The 20,380-nt window shown below is 40.0% G+C and overlaps 1 protein-coding gene across 2 annotated transcripts in view; it reads left to right on the top strand.

Annotated features, from left to right (window-relative positions):
* The window catches only part of zgc:136971 (S9 family peptidase), a 33,915-nt gene extending 14,269 nt beyond the window's left edge, over window positions 1-19,646 (top strand). For both annotated transcript variants that reach the window (XM_039771241.1, XM_039771240.1), the window contains exons 6-22: window positions 33-223; window positions 3,154-3,291; window positions 4,041-4,132; window positions 4,204-4,241; window positions 5,824-5,945; window positions 9,155-9,215; window positions 9,795-9,892; window positions 9,974-10,025; window positions 10,143-10,231; window positions 10,641-10,779; window positions 13,576-13,662; window positions 13,746-13,826; window positions 13,937-14,025; window positions 17,326-17,519; window positions 17,617-17,719; window positions 18,128-18,234; window positions 18,319-19,646. In XM_039771241.1, the coding sequence (XP_039627175.1) occupies window positions 33-223; window positions 3,154-3,291; window positions 4,041-4,132; window positions 4,204-4,241; window positions 5,824-5,945; window positions 9,155-9,215; window positions 9,795-9,892; window positions 9,974-10,025; window positions 10,143-10,231; window positions 10,641-10,779; window positions 13,576-13,662; window positions 13,746-13,826; window positions 13,937-14,025; window positions 17,326-17,519; window positions 17,617-17,719; window positions 18,128-18,234; window positions 18,319-18,433 (1,796 nt within the window). In that variant the 3' untranslated portion in view covers window positions 18,434-19,646. The remainder of the gene's footprint in view (window positions 1-32; window positions 224-3,153; window positions 3,292-4,040; window positions 4,133-4,203; window positions 4,242-5,823; window positions 5,946-9,154; window positions 9,216-9,794; window positions 9,893-9,973; window positions 10,026-10,142; window positions 10,232-10,640; window positions 10,780-13,575; window positions 13,663-13,745; window positions 13,827-13,936; window positions 14,026-17,325; window positions 17,520-17,616; window positions 17,720-18,127; window positions 18,235-18,318) is intronic.
* The last annotated feature ends 734 nt before the right edge of the window (window positions 19,647-20,380 follow it).

Below are 20,380 nucleotides of genomic sequence, written 5' to 3'. Positions count from 1 at the left end.
TGGGTAATGCCTTTCTCTCTCTCTCCAAACAGGACAGTTTGGGGTTCTGACATGGTCTCATTCGGAAAAGAAAGTTCTGTATGTCGCTGAGAAGAAACGAACAGAGGTAAGGTCTTTCTTTCAGACCTCAGATTCTGTTTGCCATGATGAAAGAAGGGAGTCAAAGAGACAAGAGGGCAAAGAGGAGCAGGAGGACTCCAATATATCACAGCAACCTATAAAGGTAAAAAAAACACAGCTTCATATTAGTTTGAACCTGAAATTAAAAACATTTCATAACAGCTGGAAAAAAAGTACTTTCTGTTGACAGTGGCAGAGGGGGATCGATGGAGAATCCAAAACACTCATTTGGCTTAGGGGCATGTATAAGTGATGGCTAACCCACAAGCCAAAGAGTCATACTAAGACTGAAGGCCTTGTTCTTGGAGCAAGTTAGCACGCACCTAAGAGGAGGTCATGGGACCCCACATACTTGCCATTCATGGGCTAAGCTGGGCTAGAATCTTTATCATATGAAGTAGGGCTGGATAAGTGCCTCAGGCCTTAGTGGGCCTGGCTGAATCACTTCCAGATGACTCTGTGGTCATCTATCAGATCTTAGTATAGATAGCTACAGACTATGGTGCCCTTAACTAGTGACAGTTATCTGTGTGTTGTGCTCACTTACTTTATTATCAACCCAAATCTCACTTTGGAAAAATGTATAGATAAACCTCCATTAGACTGTAATGTTTCAAATAACTGAATAAAAGGGAAGATCACTTTCAGCGTTACACGGCCCCGTCTTAAATGTTCATTGCAGCTGCAGCCAACCTCTTGAAATAGTGACACCTCAGTAGTAACATAGCATAACTATCTCAGATAATTACAATTCTGAGTTGGGGTGAAGTGATGTTTCTGGTAGCACTGAATGTTGGCCCTGGACAGGATTCCCGTCCATTATACGGTTGACACACTGATATATTCAAAGAGGATCAGAGATGCTAGTCAATCTATCACAATTCTATGGGATGTGTGAAAAAACCCCATTCAGGTAAGGAATTCACATGTAATTCAAACTCGGGATCTGTGAGGCAGCAGTGACCATTTGCTGCTCTGTAAATATTTCCTAGTAAGAAATGTGTGTAAAGTAAACACTATGACTAGGTAATTTGCCTTAAATATATAAGAGACTATATCAATGAAATGTGGAATGAAAAATACCTAAAAAAGCAATTCATTTAGTTAATAATTGATTCGCAAATGGCATTTTAGTATGGCCTATTGAAACAGTGCTGTTAGCAATTCATGCACCACAACTAAAACTTACAGTGGCTGAAGCTCATCTGGCCTGATTTCATCCCTCCCTCTGGGTACTTTGTTTTTATTGCTCTCTACTGGTTACAGTTGGTAGTGCCATGTTACTAAATTGTTTTAAAACTGTGGTCATAATACTTTTTTTGCCAGAGTGGAATCTCTTAATCCAGACTATTTCTGTTTGCTAGTAAAACCTACTTTGATAAGAAAAAGTATCTGAACCCATTATAAATAATGTATACATTTGTCTTAAAATATGGTCTGATCTTCATCGAAGTTACAATAATGAACAAACACAATCTGTTTTAACCAATACACTAATTAGTGTATTGTTCTTGTATGTATTGAGAATATTATTCAAATATTCACAGTGGAGGTTATAAAACGTATATGAGCATCTAGCCTGATGACTTCAACACAAGCCTGCTGGAGTCAAGAGTTAGCAAACCTGGAGTCCAACCAATGAAACGAGATTGGAGTTGTGGTTTAGAGCTAAACCTTTGAAAACAGACTCAAGACATTTCGAGTTTGCATTTCTTAAGAAGAATCTGCTGATTTGATGTTAAAGAGAGATCTCAGAAGATTTACAATCAAGAGTAGAGTTGCAAAGTAATTTCAAAATGTTTAGGTATTTATAGGTTAGACAAATTGTGTATAAATAGACATGGCTCGGTACTGTGTATACTTTCCCTAGAAGCGGGTGCTCAGCTGAAATGAGTCGAAAGGCAAAATGCAGAAACTTCAGTCAGGTAAAAAAGAACTCTGGGGTAGTAGCTAAAGGGGTGAAGAAATCATTGGATCAGGTTAACATCACTGTTCACCAGTCTACCATACATAAAAGATTGAGCAGGCATGGTGTCCAAAAAGGAAGCCACGACTCTCTAAAAAAACATCACTGCACACCTGAAGTTTGCCAAAAACCACATTGACACTCAATAACACTGTTGGGAAAAACATTTGTGGACTGATCAAATGAAAGATGAGTCATTCAGGAAGAATACACAGCAGTATTTAAGGCATGAAAAGTGCACTGGATAAAATCCCATCATCCCAAAAGTGAAGTATGGTGAAGGGAGCTTCATGATTTAGTGCTGCTTTACTACCTCTGGACCTGGACAGCTTGTCATCATTCATGGAATGAAAAATTCCCATGTTTATCAAGGAGTCCTACAGGATAATGTCAGGGTAGCTATGCGCACCTGAAGCTCAGTAGAAGTTGGATGATACAACAGGACAATGACCTTAAACATCAAAGTAAATCTACTACATAATGGCTTCTAAAAAAAGAAAGTTCACCTTTTGAAATAGCCCATTCCAATAGAGATGATGTGGAATGACCTCAAAAGAGCAGTTCATACCAGACATCCGTCAAATATGGCTGAGCTGAATTAGTTTTGTAAATAAAAATTATCCCAGAGTCGTTCAGAATGCTGTGCAGGTCTGATCCGAATCTACCAGATGCCCTTTTCTAGAGGTTATTGCTGTCAAGTGAGGCCTTGAGCTGTTATTAAATCAAGGGGTTCACTTACTTTGTCCACAACAAAGTTTGAATGTTTGATGTATGTGAGCTGGTTAAGTGAAATATAAAATGTGTGGGTGGATTATGGAATGAATTGATTGTTTTGTTCTTTTATATTTTTGGTTCTTCTTCTGGTGCACCTTAATAATTGTGCTCTACCTTTGAGTCTTATAGCAGTCAATTTTAATTTTATGTAAAATCATTTATAGGGTCGGTCTAGTCTATAATAAGACTATACTACATCTGCCAATCTTATGTGTAAGTATTCATTTTGATAGCATTTAACTGCTTTTTAAAACCTGTCTACATTTTGCCTTTTTTTTTTTATTTCTACTTAGGACAGCAACTTGGAATTTTGGGATGACTGGGGAGAGGGTCTGTCAGGCAGTAGGCTTCCAGTCTTATGTATTTTAGACATCCAGAGCAGCTGCATTTTGGTGGTGAAGGGCATCCCAGATGATGTGTCTCCAGGGCAGGTATGAGTAATCTGGGTCCAGGAGCAGGGGGCACTTGGATAAAGAATGAGGGAAATGTAACAAAAAAAGAAAAGACAAAGATTAACAGTAACAGAAAAGGTACAAAAAGAAAAAAAAGATGACAGAGTATGAAAGTAATTAGTAATACTAAATAATATAAATGCACAGAATCATAAAAACTTTATCATCACTGGTTTAACAGCCTTTTTCAGGGTTTACATTAGTTAGCTGTTCTCCAGATTTTTTTTGCTGTACTTTGGTATTCTTTGGGGGTGAGACCTAATCTTTTCGTATCAAGTCAATATAAAATTTTGTATGCCTGCTTTCATAAAGAGAACTTAATATTGTTATGTATTCCTCATGGTATTATTGTTATAAAAAATATAAATATAATAGAAAAGGATTGAAGTTAAACAAAAAAGGTGCAAAAGTATCACAGTGGACACAGTGGTGGAAAAAAAATAAAATATGGTGAGATTAGTAAGAAGGGATAAATAATAAGAAAGAAGAGAGAAAACTGAAACCAAAAATGTGAAAATCTGTCAAAGAATAGAGATGAGGTGAGTAATATAAATAAAGCCCAGGTGGAATGGAGCGGTGAAAATGCAAGGGATCTCCGGGCATGTGAACGTAATCACCGACTCTAGAAGGGTGCAATAAAAAGGTTTAAAGGGAAGGGGGCGCTCCAGAGAATGAGGAGGCCTTTTCCCCTGCTTTGTGGTAGTGATAGTGGGACTCATATTTTTCAGGCTCTATGGGCTCCTGGTGACCAAGGGTTGCTCTTTGTTGGCTGGTATCATGAGCCATTCCGACTTGGCTTGAAGTTCTGTTACAACCGCAGGTGAGCTGGTTAAAACGGGGCATTGGAGGCCGTGTGTGCTGTTGGTGCTGATGTTCTATTTTATTTTTCAGGTCTGCACTCTACCATGTAGACTTTGAAGGCAGATGTGGTAAGTGAGAGCCATGTAATGAGTATGGAATATCCAGATGTAAAGAGTTGCTAAACCATTGGCCAAACACCCATATCTTAGAAAATGTCAGTGAGGACTCAAAGGTGCTCATCCTTGGCTTTGTATGGCTTGGCTTAGAAAAATGTACAGTATGTTGCCAGTTTTCCAATACTTAGTCGATTTTTACTGGTATTCATTTCCCTTTTAGAGATTTAATTTGGTACCAATTGGATTTTACATAACATTTCGTTACCTGTGTGTTTATTTTACTCTGAGATGTCAAATAAAGGAGATTGTTTTAGCCTACACACCACAGTTCTACAGTGTCAAGAGTTGACCAAACTCTCCATTTACTGACATCTCCCCACTGCCATTGTTGTGATAACCGGTTGTTCTTCTAGCACTTCCACCTTCACTTTAAAACCATTTGCAATTATCTTCTTCTGTGTTGTTGGGTTGCTTGCAGTGTAGCATTTCCATATAGGCTAGGCATGTGTAATTACTTGCTTCTGAATAAGCACTGTACTAGGGGCATCTACCCGCTGTGCCAGGAAGAAAAAGCAAGGAATGGACACATCATTTGGTCCCTGTAGTTCACAAAGCTGGTAAGAGTGCAGCCATTGAGAATACTGCTCAAGGAAGGCAAACAATGACACAATGGGGGAAACTGCATCACAAACTCCTATACCTTAACTTGACAATACAAGGCATTACAGATGACACCCTAGATTTCATTTCAACTTGTTGTACACCCAAAACAAAAGCTGGTGGTAATTAAAGTGCCAAGGTTTTGTCATAGATAAAACACATGTTTGAGGAGTAGCCCACCGTAGCATTACTCCTCTAAGGTAGGAGTTTCCTTTTTAAAATGAGATGAAGCCATCACAGTTTCATATTTAACATGCAGGAAGGACGCAGGTAGGACTTTCACGAGAGTCATTTAATCCCCTGACTACAGCATCCTTCCACATGGATCACAGAATGCATAAAAGTTTGTTATGAGCTCGAAGTATAAGTTATGCGTAGTACAGTACTAACACACAGTCATATGTAATGGCAATGACAAGAACCCACCTAGTGCAACACATCCCAATAACTGACATAAATCATGCCATATGTAGCCTTGACACGACAGCACTGTAATGGACCAGAACCATAAGGAGTATTTAGGCATGTTGTGTATACAATGGAAGGTTTGCCTAAGGTTGGTAAGAAGAAGAGGTTTGCTCACCAGTAAAGGCGTTTCTTTTAACATTGCCTTTCTCATCGTATTCACCTGCACAACTTGTTTCAAGTCGATAATTTTGACAAAATGGGAACAGGGCCATACAACACATGAAATATCAAAGGACACAGCATCTCCTATCAGCTGTCTGTGATCCTGAAACTGCCAATAATACAAAGTTCATTCTGGTTAGAAGGAATTTCATTACAGGTATCTGAACTCGTGTCTGTTTAGTACAGTGTCATTTTCATATAGAAGCATTCATTAATCTTAACAATGAAGAGGCTTGAAAAAATATAAAGTATGTATGCTGAATATCAACCTGATCTGAGCTCTCCTGTCTGTTCTCCTCCCTAGAGCTCCTGTCCTCTGATTCCCATGCCATCTCATCTCCTCGACTCAGCCCTGACCAGCGACATGTCATTTACCTAGAGGGGGAGACTTTTGGACCCCATAGTCAGTGCCTGCGCCTCCAGCTGGTCAGTGCCTCTATCTCAGATCTGAGGATCTCTGTGCTCATTTGGTCTTTAGCTGCCTCTTGAGAAGTACCTTGTGTGACACAGATTCATCCTCCTCCCCTCATCACAGTGGCATTTCCTTTCTGCTAAACATGGTTTGTTCTCCCCATTGTTCCTCCATTTACTTGTGCCTTTCCCAATGTTATCCTTTAAATCACTATCCTGTCTGTTCTTTTGATCATCACATGCCTACATTAATCTTCATCTCTCTCATTGAAATTTGTTCTGGTTTCTGCCCCAATAGTACTACTTGTTCTAACTTCCATATTGGTTTCTCCAATTAGTCAGTATTTCACCCACACCTTATTTCTGTCATTAGTTGTTATCACTCCTACCCATGAGTAATTCCCCCCTCTCTAGTCAGTACACTATTACACTTTGCTCCTTTCATTAGCCACTGACCCATTTTTATTTATTTCCGTTAAGTTCTGCCCCTTTTCATTGCTCCTCCCATTCGTCACTACCCCATCCTGCCCATGTCACCAGAGATCCCAGATGTGGTGTTAAGGCCGCTGGCTGATTCTTCAGCGGTGTAGATGGTGAGTATCTGAGAAGATTTGCCGACCAGCTCTGCTCTTTTGTACATATCCGTGGGTGATACTGTGGCCTTCTGAACATCCAGGTATACACTGGACCAAGGACTGGGACTGTGGTTCAGCTTTGCAGAAACAGAAGCAAATCATTTTTTTTATTCTGGATACGGTACAGAGGATTAAGATATAAATGTGAAATGGACATTCTAGCATTGGATCCTGATTAAGTTAGGTCAAGATGACAAACATTGTATATTAACATAGTGCCTTTCATAATGAGCTCTGCCAAAAATCTCTTTATAGAGCAATTAAAACTGAAATATTTTTATACATTATGGCATTGCACATATACAGTGAAAGATGTGGAATGCTGAACCAGGATTAAAATAAAACTTTATATCTTGGTGCCTTAAATAGTAGGAGATAATTATGTCAAAGTAAAAAGTATGTACTTTTATAATGTAACTTTCATTATAATCTCTGCCATTATGATCTGCACAGGAACAGTATTTTATTTTTTTGTAGAAATCACTATGTCACTGCACATAGGTAGCCTGTTATTGGAGAGCCAGGTCAAAACAAAAAGGCATCTTTTGGTCTATCCTTATATAGTGCATGTCATAGTGATTTAACATTTAAATATAAATTAGGGGGTGGCACAGTCGTAGCTCCCTGCGTGGAGTTTGCATGTTCTCCCCTGGGTTTCCTCCCATAGTCCAAAGACATGCAGGTTAGGTGGATTGCCGATTTCAAAATATTTTTATTAAAAAAAAGATTGAATTGATCATATTAGTAAAGTTTGATTTTTAAATTCTGCGGTGGGTTGGCACCCTGCCTGGGGTTTGTTTCCTGCCTTGTGCCCTGTGTTGGCTGGGATTGGCTCCAGCAGACCCCCGTGAACCTGTGTTAGGATTCAGCGTGTTGGAAAATGGATGGATATAAATTGGGTAATACAGCATTGTATACAGTACATACATTGACAGAGCTAGTTAATCAGATCAAGATATTACCTTGTCACTGCAGCATGCCATAAACTTAAAATCAGCTGGGCAATTAGATCAAAATCGAAAGACTTGACTCTTTCCTTATATAGCCACAATGCTCAGTGTATTTTTAATTGTACCACTGTTCACATTTAGAGTGACAGAGCCTGTTCTCTAGGTCAAGATTTAAGTAAATCTGTCTATGCTTATATAGTACCCTTTTATAGCCATTTCACGAGTTATTTTTAAGTTTTGAATGTTTGGAGACTGCACAATATACAATGGAAGAGCCATTTTAGGTAACCTTTAAAGTGCTTCAACACTTGTACCTTTCGTAATGAGCTCTGTCAAAAGGATCTGTAACACCATTTAAGAGTTAAAACTTAGTCAGCCATTACGGCATTGAATATGTTTAGCTGTAGGGTAAGTGTGTTAGATCCATTTGAAAAGATATTAATCAGTCTATACATACTTGTATAGTACCTTCCATAGTGAGATCTACCACAAAGCTCTGTAAAGAGTGATTAGGGTATAAATTAGTAAGTACTAGGCATTGTAGCACTGCACAGAGTCATATACTGTAGGTGGATAATCTTCAAACTGCATCAGTCACTCTGTACAAACTTTGTGCCTTTCATATTACTTTATTTAATGCAGTTAAGGTTGTGGGCATTATAACCTAGTGTGTATACAGTGAAAGTACTAGGTAATTAGATGGAGATAAAAGAAATCAATTCATCCATCCAGTTTATTAATCTGCTTGTCCAGGGCAGGGTCACATGGCAGCTGGAACCTATCTGAGCAATCATTGGGTGCAAGGCAGTAACACCTGGATAGGGTGCCCTGAACACACAGAGCAACACCATATTAGAAATGCCAGTTAATCTAACCTTAATGTCTAGAGGAAACCATACAAACATGGAGAAAACATGCACCTGGAACATGAACCCTGATCACGTTACTGAGTGGTAGCAACACTACCACTGTACCACTACTGTAAACCACCTGTAAAAGGCATCAAATCAATCTATAATAATATAGTGCCTTTTACATTGATTTCTGCAGCAAATTCAGTACAGGGCAAATAACATTTAAATATGTGTAGGGCATTGTAGCAGCATATATACAGGAGCAGAGCTTGTTAAGTAGGTGAAAAAAATGTGTATGTGTTTAGTGTTATTTATAGTGGGCTGTGCTGCCAGGCTCAGTACAAAGTAGTTAAAATTTGAATGGATACTGTAACATTACACATGTACTGTAGTTAGGTCTTGCTGAAAGTGTCTCAGGCACTCTGAACCTGTATAGCCTCTGTCATAATGAGCTATGTCATAAAGATCTGTACTGACCACATATTATTTCAATATTTAACAGAAATTATGGCACTGTATAAGTGGTAAAGTTAGAGCTGCTGAAAAAAGAAAAGAATTTTGTTAATCTCTATTTAATATTGTACTTTTCATAGTGACATCTGCTATGTGCACTGAGCTTGAAAAAGGCTCTATATGAAGAAAACATCATTATTGTTATTCTACAACTGATGAGATTGTTTTACATAAAGGTTGTCTTGGCATTCTAGAACTGAGTTATACACAGTTGACAACATTGCAAAACTGATATAGCTTTTCTGTTGTGTATTTTTTTATTTTTCATGCAGTATGATTGGCTCACCAAAGAAACATTGATATTGGTAGACCGTGTTAAGCGTCCTGAAAAGGGTAAGGAAGGTTGAAAACATTATCTCTAAATTCTGAATTGAACTTGTTTTCTTCTTCCAAAGTGAAATATCTCAACTCTTAAATATGATAGCTAGGGTGATTGCCAATTCTCTGCGCCCATGATATGAGTGGCCACTGGCTAGCTGGCATCCCATCTAGGGTGTGTATTACTGCACTTGTAAGACTGGGCAGGACCTGGTTTACTGAAGATGACTTCAGTCACCACAAGAGGGCGCAGATATTCCACTTTTTCAAGTCTTTTTTTTTCCTAATTCCTAAGTGATGGAAGCTGCCAGTCAGGACTATTACATAGTACACTGGTCTGTGGACTTGCATTGTTAAGCAATGTAAAGGAATCCAGTGTTTGTGATGAAAGTGTTCTACTCTACTTCATACTGCTTTTTACTGGATAAAATATGTGAACATTACTAGCGCTGGGTTGATCACACTATCATCCCATCAACTCTAGTGCTGCACTGTACTGTGGCCTGTCACTTAATGCACTCAGATACACCGTGTACATATGACTGAGTTGGCAAAATTATCTTCCCTAAGCCTTCTGCTTTCTCTTTATTTAAGACTCATTTGCTGGACTCTATACCACTGCACTGCCCATGATGTGCTGGTCAGCTGACAGCCATAGGATCCTTGTCCACACTCCCCAGAGGAGCAAAAAGGTAAAACCGCCTATTGCTTTCCTCTGGTTTTCTTTTCGCCGTGGTCTGCTTTCTCACTCCTCATCTTTTCTACATTGCCAGGAAATCTATGTAGTGCAATTAACGGAGAAAAGATTGACACGGCTAGTTGACAGTAAGTGCTTCTAAGAGCTGCTGCTTTGGAGATGAGGCTGTCATTCAAACAATTTACTAGGCAACTCCAAAAGATGATGACTTACTTTTATGTTTTTAATGTCATCATGGTTTATAGGCACAGAATCTGGCAGCTGGACAATTTTGACCGCTCAAAGGGACCTTGTTATTGCCTTCTGCTCAGCCCCCGACCGCCCACCCAGTCTGGTAAGGCTGATTTTTCCATATGTTCAATCTTCTGGTTTTTTAAGGCTTAATAAGACATGACAGTGCAAAAATTGTACTAAATGATATGTGGACATTGGCCTCCCTGGTCACTTTCTTAAACTGGGATCCGAGTGAGTTTAATAGATGCCACTACTCTTCACTCAGGAACCTCATAGAGATAAGGGATTATTTAGAGTTTTGGGTGCTGCAATCATTGATTAAGTATCACTCCCTTTGGGCAAGTTTAAATGGTAATGTGCATTCTGTATTTGTGGTTTTGCACTAATTGTGCCTTGCATGTCTCTTTGTTTTACGAAAAATCATTTTTGCTGGATCTAAACAAACCAGTTAAACCCAGGCAAGGTGTGACAAGTGACACCTGTTCTAATGTGTAATTCTTCAATTTCAGAAACTGGGCCTCTTTCCTCCCAAGGGGGGAGAGCAGAGCATCACCTGGGTGTCCCTTCAGGAATCTGATCAGCTACCTACCATTGAGTGGACAGTGCTGACCTTCACGCCACCGCCTGCAGAGGAAAACCAGCGCTTTCGTAAGGAAGGGAATGGGGTGTGTGTGTGTGTGTGTGTGTGTGTGTGTGTGTGCGTTCACCAGTGTATTCATCTGCCAGTGTTGGTGTGTGTGTAATCATCTTTTAGTGTAGTAACCCTGTGTGGTGTACATAGTGTAGTGTGAACATGATATTTAGAGTATGTGTGTATTTGCATGTGGTGTTTAGTTTCCCCCTGACAGTGCATGCGTTGGGTTTTGCGCTGCCCTTTTTGTTTCCATGCTTCCCAGTTTGTTTGTACGGTTGTTATTTTGTTTGTGTGCTGCTCAATTTGCATCTGTTGCTTCTGATTTATTTTTGTATTTTCATTTATTTTTGTTTGCATTTCCAATTTGAATTTTCTGATTTCTTTTTACATATTCAATTTTTTTTTTTGCGTTTCCAATTTGATTTTGCATTTTCTAATCTTTTACATATTCAGTTTGTTTTTCTATTTTCTGAATTTTTTTTTTTTTTTTGCTTATTCTGATTTGTTTCTGCATTTTCTGTGTCATGTTTGTGTTTCCAATTTGTTTTTGCATGACTGAATTTGTTTTTTGCACATTGCACTTCAGGGTCGCCATATGAATACTTTCTATAGACACTGTCAGATGGCAGCAGTCTGCATGCCTTTGTCCAATTTACTAGAATCAAAACAAATATTCTAGTCAGTGGTGAAATCATGCCTGTTATTTTGGTTATGAGTTTTAGGTAATTTCAGTTTTGTTTTCACCTGAGTTAAGACCCTTGGCACATAATTAAGTTTTTTTTTATTTTGGCTTCACTTCCTTGTCCTTTGCTGCTCCGTATTCTGTCCTGACATTTTTTCTTGAGGCAGTTCATCAATATTCTGGACATCCAAAGTGATGAACAGACCTTGGTCATTTTTGTTTGTGCAGAATGATTTTAACTGCCCCCATATTTATTTCGCACATCTCTGCTGTTACTCTTTGGTTGCGCATTATAGTTTTCGGAGGCCCTGGGTTATTTTCAAGAGAGGTCCCATCATGACTGGATTCGTCAGCCCATCTCTTGACTGTGGCATATAAAGGAGACTGTTCTGATTCACATTTACATAGCAAGAATCTTTGAAGATGTATTGATTAGTAGAATTAGAAATTCAGTTATATCAGTGTTTTTCTTTTTGACATATCAATGGAATTGGTTCTGAAACAAGAAGTATACATTATTAACCGGAAACACTAAAAACTTGCAAAAATCATCACTATAGACTTTTACATTCAGGTTGAAGCTCAAATCATTTTAATTAGCCCTTCTAAGTCTGTGTGTAGACAAGTAATGCGTGTTCACATGGTTGTCTGCGTGTGTGTTTATGTGAGTGGGCTCGAGGTGGCAGCCTGTACACATACAGTTGCATTAGTGTGGCCATTTCCCAAACTAATACCTTTTTAATTTTATTACAGCACTCAGTCTTTTTAGGTAAGAGTCTATCAGTTTGGCACATCTGGACTTGGTGGTTTTTGCCTACTTCTTCTTGAAAAAAATGTGCAAGGGCTTCTCCTGTGTACGACTCTGTTCAGGTCACCCCACAGATTTCAGTTAGATTAAGGTCTGGGCTCTGGCTGGGCTGTTCCCGAACATTGATCTCCTTTGAGGAAGCCATTGCTCCATTGATTGTGATGTATGCATTTGGTCGTTCTTATGCTGAAAGGTGAAGTTCCTCTTTTGTGCCAAAATAGACTGATACTTGGAGCCATTCATGATTCCATCGATCATGACTAAAGCCCCAGTTCCAGCTGAAGAAAAGCAGCCCCAAAGCAATATGAACCTGCCTCCACCATGCTTCACTGTGGGTATGGTGTTCTTTTGATGATGTGCTGTGTTATTTTTGCGCCACACATCACTTTTGGATTTTTGGTCAAATAGTTCATCTCGTCAGACCATAATACATTTTTCCACATGGTTGTGGGAAACTGAGCATACCCTTTTGCAAAGTTTAGCCTGGCTTGGATGTTTTTCTTTGTGAGAAAAGGCTTTCATCTTGAGACCCTAATCCACAACCGACACATATGAAGAATATAACAGATTGTTGTTGCATGTATGGAACAACCAGAATTTTTCAGGAAGTTCTGCAGTTCCTTTTATGTCCCTGTAGGCCTCTTGTTGACCACCCTGACCAGTTTTCTCTTTTGTCTTCTCAACAATCTTGGAGTAATGTCCTGATCTTAGTAGAGTCACTCTTCAGCTATATTTTCTCCACTTGTTGATGACTGTCTTCACGCTTTGGATATATATATATATTTTTTTTTTTACCCCTGTCCTGATTGACACCTTTCAATGATGAGATACCATTCATGTTTTAAAAGCTTTTTGCAGACCATGGCTTTTGGAGTATGTTGTAACCAAGAGGATATCAGAATAATCTTACTAGAAGAGCCAAACTTTATCTGAGTTCAATCAGAGCCAATTAAATTGATGTCAGGTGTAAACTAACTACTATTTGAGATGAGACCTATTGTGATTGGTTGATTCTGAACACACCCTCATTATTGATTATTACATGGTGTACACACTAACGCAACAAGGTTTTTGTATAATTTTTTTCCATTGTTCATTACAGTTTATTTGTTTTCACCTTCTTTGTATAGCTTGCAATATATATGGAAAAAGTGCTGACTGGATTTATTTTGGTTTCATTTTTTTCATTACACAAATTTGGCAGGGTTGTGTGGACTTTATATATTCACTGTACCTCAGTGCGCTGTTCTCTCATTGTACAAGTTCCTACTCTGTCATCCAGACTAATCTGCACTGTTATATCTGTTACTTTTTTCACAGCTGGTCTGGATTTTGAAGCCTTGTTGGTGAAGCCTAAATCTGTAGAGAAGATGGAGGCAGGAATTCCCTTGATTGTTCAGCCTCATGGTGAGACAGGAATGCCTTCTAACTTTGTCAGGGTGGTGTTCCTTCTGAGACTAATTATTAGCTCTGCTGTGATTGTCTTGCAGGGGGGCCACACTCTGTGTTTGTTGCACAGTGGCAGCAGAATCTGGCAGTTCTAGTGCGACTTGGATTTGCAGTGCTACAGGGTGAGCAAAGGCAGACTAAATGGCATGGTGTAGGATCAAAGACATGGAAGGTACCAGATAATCTGCATCAAGCAGTGGACCATGTAATAAAATTTATTTTTTCTTTTCAGTAAACTATCGTGGCTCCACTGGATTTGGCCAGGACAGTATTGAGTCACTCATTGGGCTCATTGGGAGACAAGACGTCAAAGATGTGCAGGTACAAACCTTAGGGGATGTTGCATTATGTTGTATATGATGCTGGTAGAATGGAGAAGTATCACTAGGGTAGCCTAAAATGTAAACCCCACAACGGTTGGTATGAGCAGAAAGAGCACAACCAGTAGATGGTCAGTTGTGTTGGATGACTCTATTAGACGCTAGAAACTTACTTTAGTGTGGGGAAAGCACCAGGTCCTAATGGCTAGCCTGCTGAATTTTGTAAAATATTTTCAATTAACTACCCGTTTATTAGCAGCATTTACAGTATAGAAGCCAGAGACAATTAAATTCTACCTCAAGCATTTTGCCATGCATTATTTACCATTTTTCCTAAGAAAAAAAAAAAACTTATTAAAATGTGCCTCATACAGACCAATCTCACTTCTGAATAATGATGACAATATACTCTCCAAAATTCTATCTAGAAGGTTTGAGAAAGTGTTCCCTTCGGTAATATCACAAGACCAAACTGGATTTGTACTTCAAGTTAGAGAATATTTTATCTGTGGCACCTCTACATGATAACCATTAGGCCCCGGCCGGGCTGGAGCCCGGCCGGACGCCAGGATGAGGAGGGCTTGTGCCTCCTCCAGACCGTCCTGGTTTTGTTGGGGCCACGGGTTGAGGGCATGGAAGTCCTTCCTGTAGGGGCCCGTGGTCACCGCCAGGCGCCGATCGGGTTTATCCCGCGCGGTTGCCGGTTGGGGCTGGAGCCCGCCGACGCTTGGAGGACCGGAGGAGGGCGAGTGCCTCCTCCAGACGGAGTGGGGCGTCCGTCCTGGTTAGGCAGGCCTCGGGTACTAGGGACCCGTGGCCACCTAATTATCCGGGAGCCCGCACTCCGCCACACCAGGAAGTGCCGGGGAAGACTTTGTGTGAGCTGCCAGGAAGGCAGCCGACACTTCCGCCACGCTGGGGCGTGGCCAAGGAGCAGATGGCGGAAGCACCTGGGGCTCATCCGGGAGCCTTATTTAAGGGGCCGCCTCCCTCCAGTCAGTGGTGGAAGTCGGGAGGCAGAAGGACTGAGCTGGAGAGCGGACAGGAGGCGGCCAGGAAGAAAGGCACAGAGACTGTGGGCCCTGGACTTTGGGGATTCGTGCAAGAGGCACTGGGGTTCGTGAGTGCACGTGATTATGGACATTGTTGTAAATAGTGTAAATAACGGTGTGTGGGTGCTCTGTCTGTGCCGGGCCAGCGCTCACACCATCTTGTACCACCCTCTGGAACTTACACAGTTTTTAATATTTGGAAATGGGATTAAATCATTTAGAGATTTGTATATAAATAATGTCTTTGAATCCTGCAAACAGTTACACTCCAAATTTAGCTTCCCATCAATGCTATTTTTCCACTATCTCCAAATTAGAAACTTTTCTAAACAAATTCTACCCAATTTTCCTCACTTCCCACCTATTTCTATTCCAGAAGAAACACTGAACAGTCTTGAAGACTCAGACAGCATTTCTATAATATATAAAACCATTTTTAAGTCCCTCCCTTTTAAAGATCCCAGAGTATAGTGGGAATAGGATCTCTCACTCAACATTTCAGAAAAGGAATGGACAGCATTCTAGCTCCATATGTGCAAAGCATTCAATTATTCAACTTAAAATCTTTTATCAAGCACATCTATCTCGTTTAAAATTGTCCAAAATGTTTCCAAGGCAAGATCCAACCTGCAAACATTGCAATTTAAGCTCCAGCCTCACTAGGCCACATGTTTTGGGCGTGTACCAAATTATGTGGTAGAAATTTAACTTCTTATTAAAGAAAGAAACATCCTAAACAGGACAAATCAGTAAACAGATAGGAGAAAAGCTGTTCATTGTATGTTTTAATTACTCCTCAGCAAAATGCCTTAGCGGGAGCGTTCTTCAAAAGCGGCCTGTTACATCATGGTCAGAATGGTCAGAGAAACAAACAATAAAGGTTCATTTTATAAACTATTAAATTTACATACAGTGTCAATTAGTGCATACATTTTACTTTGGTTGGTTCTTTGGTTTACACCTAAGTGATTTATATAAAAGTATATTATATTCTGGTTCTTCTTAGACCTTTTGAAATGAGCTACCACCCTTGAAATTTATGTGCATATAACAACTGTCCATTCTCGTTTATAGGACATCTGCTAATTTCTTAGTCATCTCTTAGTCACCCTTTAGTACATTTTATATACCATATTTACTCGTGTACCACGCACCCTTGTGTAAGACGCGCACCCTAATTTTTACAAAGAAAATCGCAAAAAAAGTTTTGCCCCATGTACAACATGTGTTGTGATTGTATAAGAAGCGAGTGCGAGAGCAAGCGGGCGAGAGAGAGAGCACGAGTGCGTAAGCAAGCAAGCAAGCAGAAGAGAGAGAGAGAGAGAGCGCGAGCACGCGAGCGAGTGAGCCCAAGAAGAAGAAGTAAACATTACAGAATTACATTTCCTCGTGTATGACGTGCACCTGATTTTCTAATGCTAATTTTCGGGAAAAAATGTGCGAGTGGTACATGCGTAAATATGGTATTACATCAACCTTTCTTCTGGTACATTCTTTATTTGACCATCTCAGTATATTTCCTAAACCACTTATTATATGTCAGTGTACATTTTGTTGTTCACTTGACCTTTATCTGGTTTTCTGGTGTGCCTGAACAGGTTTCTGACATTTATTAACCCTTTATGCTATTTGTTTAAGATGAATGTTATGTTACCCTAAAATTATTCTTCCACAAGTCCCACTACAACTGTAAGGACCAGTTACCTACTGCAACTTAATTCCAAACCTGTATAAAACACAATCACTCCTAACCCTTTAACAGCTGTATTTGGTGGACACCTTAAAGAGGAAAAGGACAAACAAACTGTAATTGCCTTTATTTCACTATTAGCATGTAGACTTATCTTGTTCAACTGCAAAAATCCTAGCCCACCTCTTTTACGTTGGTGGGTAACTGATGTTATATACTATTTGAAATTGCAAAAAAATCAAATTCTCACTTAGAGGATCTATTCAAAACTTTTTAAAACCTGGCAGGATCTAACCAATAACATTTTAGAAAAAGCATTTATATTGGGGAGATGGACTTTTTCCCCCTCTTTTCTACTCTTGAAGTTTTCCTTCCTTCCTCTCTTTCTCAAGCATAGGGGTTGAATTTAACTAAATTTATGAAGTTTGACTTGATTGTATGGAATGTTGCACGATTTTAATAAATTCAATAAAAGATTAAAAAAAACAAAAAAAACAACATGGGTAGCCACTCAAGAGGTAAGGCTAGCCCTCTGCATTGTCTCCCATTTGTATTCTAGCATGCTGTCAACACAGTGCTCCAGAGTGATGCAACTCTTAACCCCAAAAGTGTTTACTTGCTGGGGGGTTCTCATGGAGGCTTCTTGGTCTGCCACCTGGTTGGACAATACCCTGACTTCTACAAGGCTGGCGTCATGATGAATCCTGTCATAAATTATGCCACTTTACTGGGGACCAGTGACATTACCGACTGGTTAGTGTTATGTCATCTAAGGTGGTCAGTAAACTGGGGCCAGACCTCTTTGGCTAAAGAACCTTGTGTAAAGAAATGTGTTTTGTGCCACCTGCAGGAGATACACAGCAGTTGGACTTCAGTACTCGTATGACCGGATCCCTACTGTGGATGATTTGGCTGCCATGCTGACCTCCTCTCCTCTGGTCCATGCTGCCAAGGTAAGAGCATCTTGTTCATTTATGAAGTCTTTAATCTGTGGTTGTATTTGAGCATCCTGTGAAGAAGAGAAAATCCACCCATCCATTTATTAATGCATCTATCCATTTTATCTAACTCGGGATTGGTGGCAGCCCAGTACAGGGTGCAAAGAAAAAGCCCTAGACAGGGTGCCAGTACATTGCAGAGCACCCTTGCCCACAAATCCACACTTGCTCTCACAATGCCAGTTTAGTGTTAGTATTTAAGGAAACTTGCAGGTAGTGTGGGTATAAAAGCTATGCAAACATGGGAAAAAATGCAGACCGTACACAGGGACTAGGCCTGTAATTCAAACAAAGGACCCCAGGGCTGTGACACAGCTATACAAACCACTGCCCTGTCTCCTGTGTATATCTTCTCCTTTATAGATCACAACCCCAGTGCTGTTACTGCTGGGTGGGAAAGACAAGAGAGTTACTCCAAAACAAGGTGTGGAGCTCTACAGGGTGCTGAAAAGCCGGAGCCGTTCTGTCAGGTAGGGTGTGTGGCTAACACAGTGTGATAATGGTTTGTCTTGGCCATCCAGTTATCCCACTTTAGATTTCACTCTACCTTTCAGATTGCTGTGGTACCCTGATGATGGCCACTCCCTCTCAAAGACATCCACTATGGCAGACAGCTTCATGGCAATGATTCTGTGGTTCCTACAGCATCTTGGGAGGAAACCCCACTAGACATCCTCTTAAGCATTTTATAGATGGAGGACTGGAGGATGGTTCCGTTGAACATTGTGAACTTCAGGGTTTGTCATGCAGCTGTCATGAATTCCTTGTCTGTCACTTCATTTCTCTTTTGTCTTTTCTGTGCTTTTATCCATCTCACTCATTCCAGTTGTCATCCATTATTTATTTTTGTTGTTCATATTTCTTTTTTTCCTCTTTCCCTGCATTCTTCCCTCTTTATGTTTTCTGATTTCTGCACATCCTCGCATTTCACATGATTTCCTGTTATAGTATATTCTTCTCTCTCATTTTGTTTCATCTGAAATTTCTTTGGCCACTAGAGGGCAGGCTTGGGTACATTTGATCCATGCTCTCGTGGGCTCATTTTGGAAGCTGTTTCTGTTCTACTTTGTCTTGCCTGTATTTGAAATGCATGAAAAAAATAATGTAGGGAAGATGCAGTGTGGCAAAAGGGAGAAAGCTGCACGCATTCCAGTCTCATAAGTGGATGGATCCTATGTTCTGTCTGCAGTGACTTTATAGTGGGTATGATGTGTTTGTCACATTGTTTTAAGGCAGGGGTTCTAATCTGAAGAGCCAAATAAGAAAAGTATCATACTGTAACTCAGCATCTCAGGAAAAGTACACTGCTCAAAAAAACTTTAAGGGAGAACTTAATCATCAAAGTTAACACCAAGTCAGTTAAGCTTCAGCGATAACAGTCTGTCAGATTAGGAAACACAAGTGATTGTGAGTCAACTTCACCTGCTTTGGTGCAAATAAAAGTGACAACAGGTGCACTGAAGAGACAACAGCATGATGATCCCCAAAAAGGGAATGGCAGGTGGTGGCCACAGACATTTGTTCTCTCCTTATCCTTCCTGACTGACTCTTCTCTAGTTTTGTGTTTTGCTAGTGTCTTTGTCAGTGTCCTCTGTTTGATTGTTGGTCAGTGATGGTCTGGAGAGGCATATCCTTGGAGGGTCACACAAACCTCCACGTGCTAGGCAATGTTAGCCTGACTGCTGTTAGGTACCGGGATGAATTTCTCAGAGCCATTGTCAGACCTTACGCTGGCACAATGGGCCCAGCCTCATGTGGCCACAGTGTGTAGGCAGTTCCTGGATGATGATGCCATTGACTCGCCTGCATGTTCCCCAGACCTGAATTCAATTGAGAAACTCTGGGATGTTATGTATTGGTGCATCTGATGCTACCAAGTAGTGGCACAGACTATCAATAAGCTCACTGATGTCCTGATCCAGGTCTGGGAGAAGATCCCCTCAGACACCATCCGCCATCTCATCAGGAGCATGCCCAGACATTGTTGGGAGTACATACAGGCACGTGGTGGCCATACACACTACTGAGCCACATTAGGAGTTGCTGTGATGAAATTCACACAAGTTGGATCAGCCTGTGATTTCAGTTTTTGAGTTTAATTTTTGAGTGTGATGTTGAATCCAGTCCTCAATGACGCTTGGTATTTTTGATTTTCATTGACTGTTGTTACATCATTTTGTTGCACAGTATTACTCAGTAAAGATTTTCCACTTGAATATTTCGTTCATCAAGATCTGATGTGTGATTTAAGTGTTGCCTTAATTTTTTTGAGCAGTGTATTATTACCACAATGACAGTAGAGCCATACATAGACAGATAACCATGGCCATAAACAATAATAGATATAGCAAAAAGTTTGTTCTATTTAAGCATACTGTATTTCTTACATGATTATTATGAAAAGCAAGCATATTGATAATAAAACAATATTAAAAGCAATATGGATTTCTGAAGTATATCCCTGCTGGCATAAATGTGTATGGTTTTGTTAAGATGAGAGAAACAGTTTTTTCTTTCTAAGGGATGCAGTGTAAGGATGTGATGATTTTTGAAAGGATAGTATAAATGGTCACTTAACTTAGTCACTTAACTCATGGGCCCTGACAAAAAATAATC

The sequence above is a fragment of the Polypterus senegalus genome, chromosome 12 (genome assembly GCF_016835505.1).
Source record: "Polypterus senegalus isolate Bchr_013 chromosome 12, ASM1683550v1, whole genome shotgun sequence".
Lineage (NCBI taxonomy): Eukaryota > Metazoa > Chordata > Cladistia > Polypteriformes > Polypteridae > Polypterus > Polypterus senegalus.
Note: the sequence above shows the minus strand (reverse complement) of the source record. Positions and strands in the feature narration are given on the sequence as shown.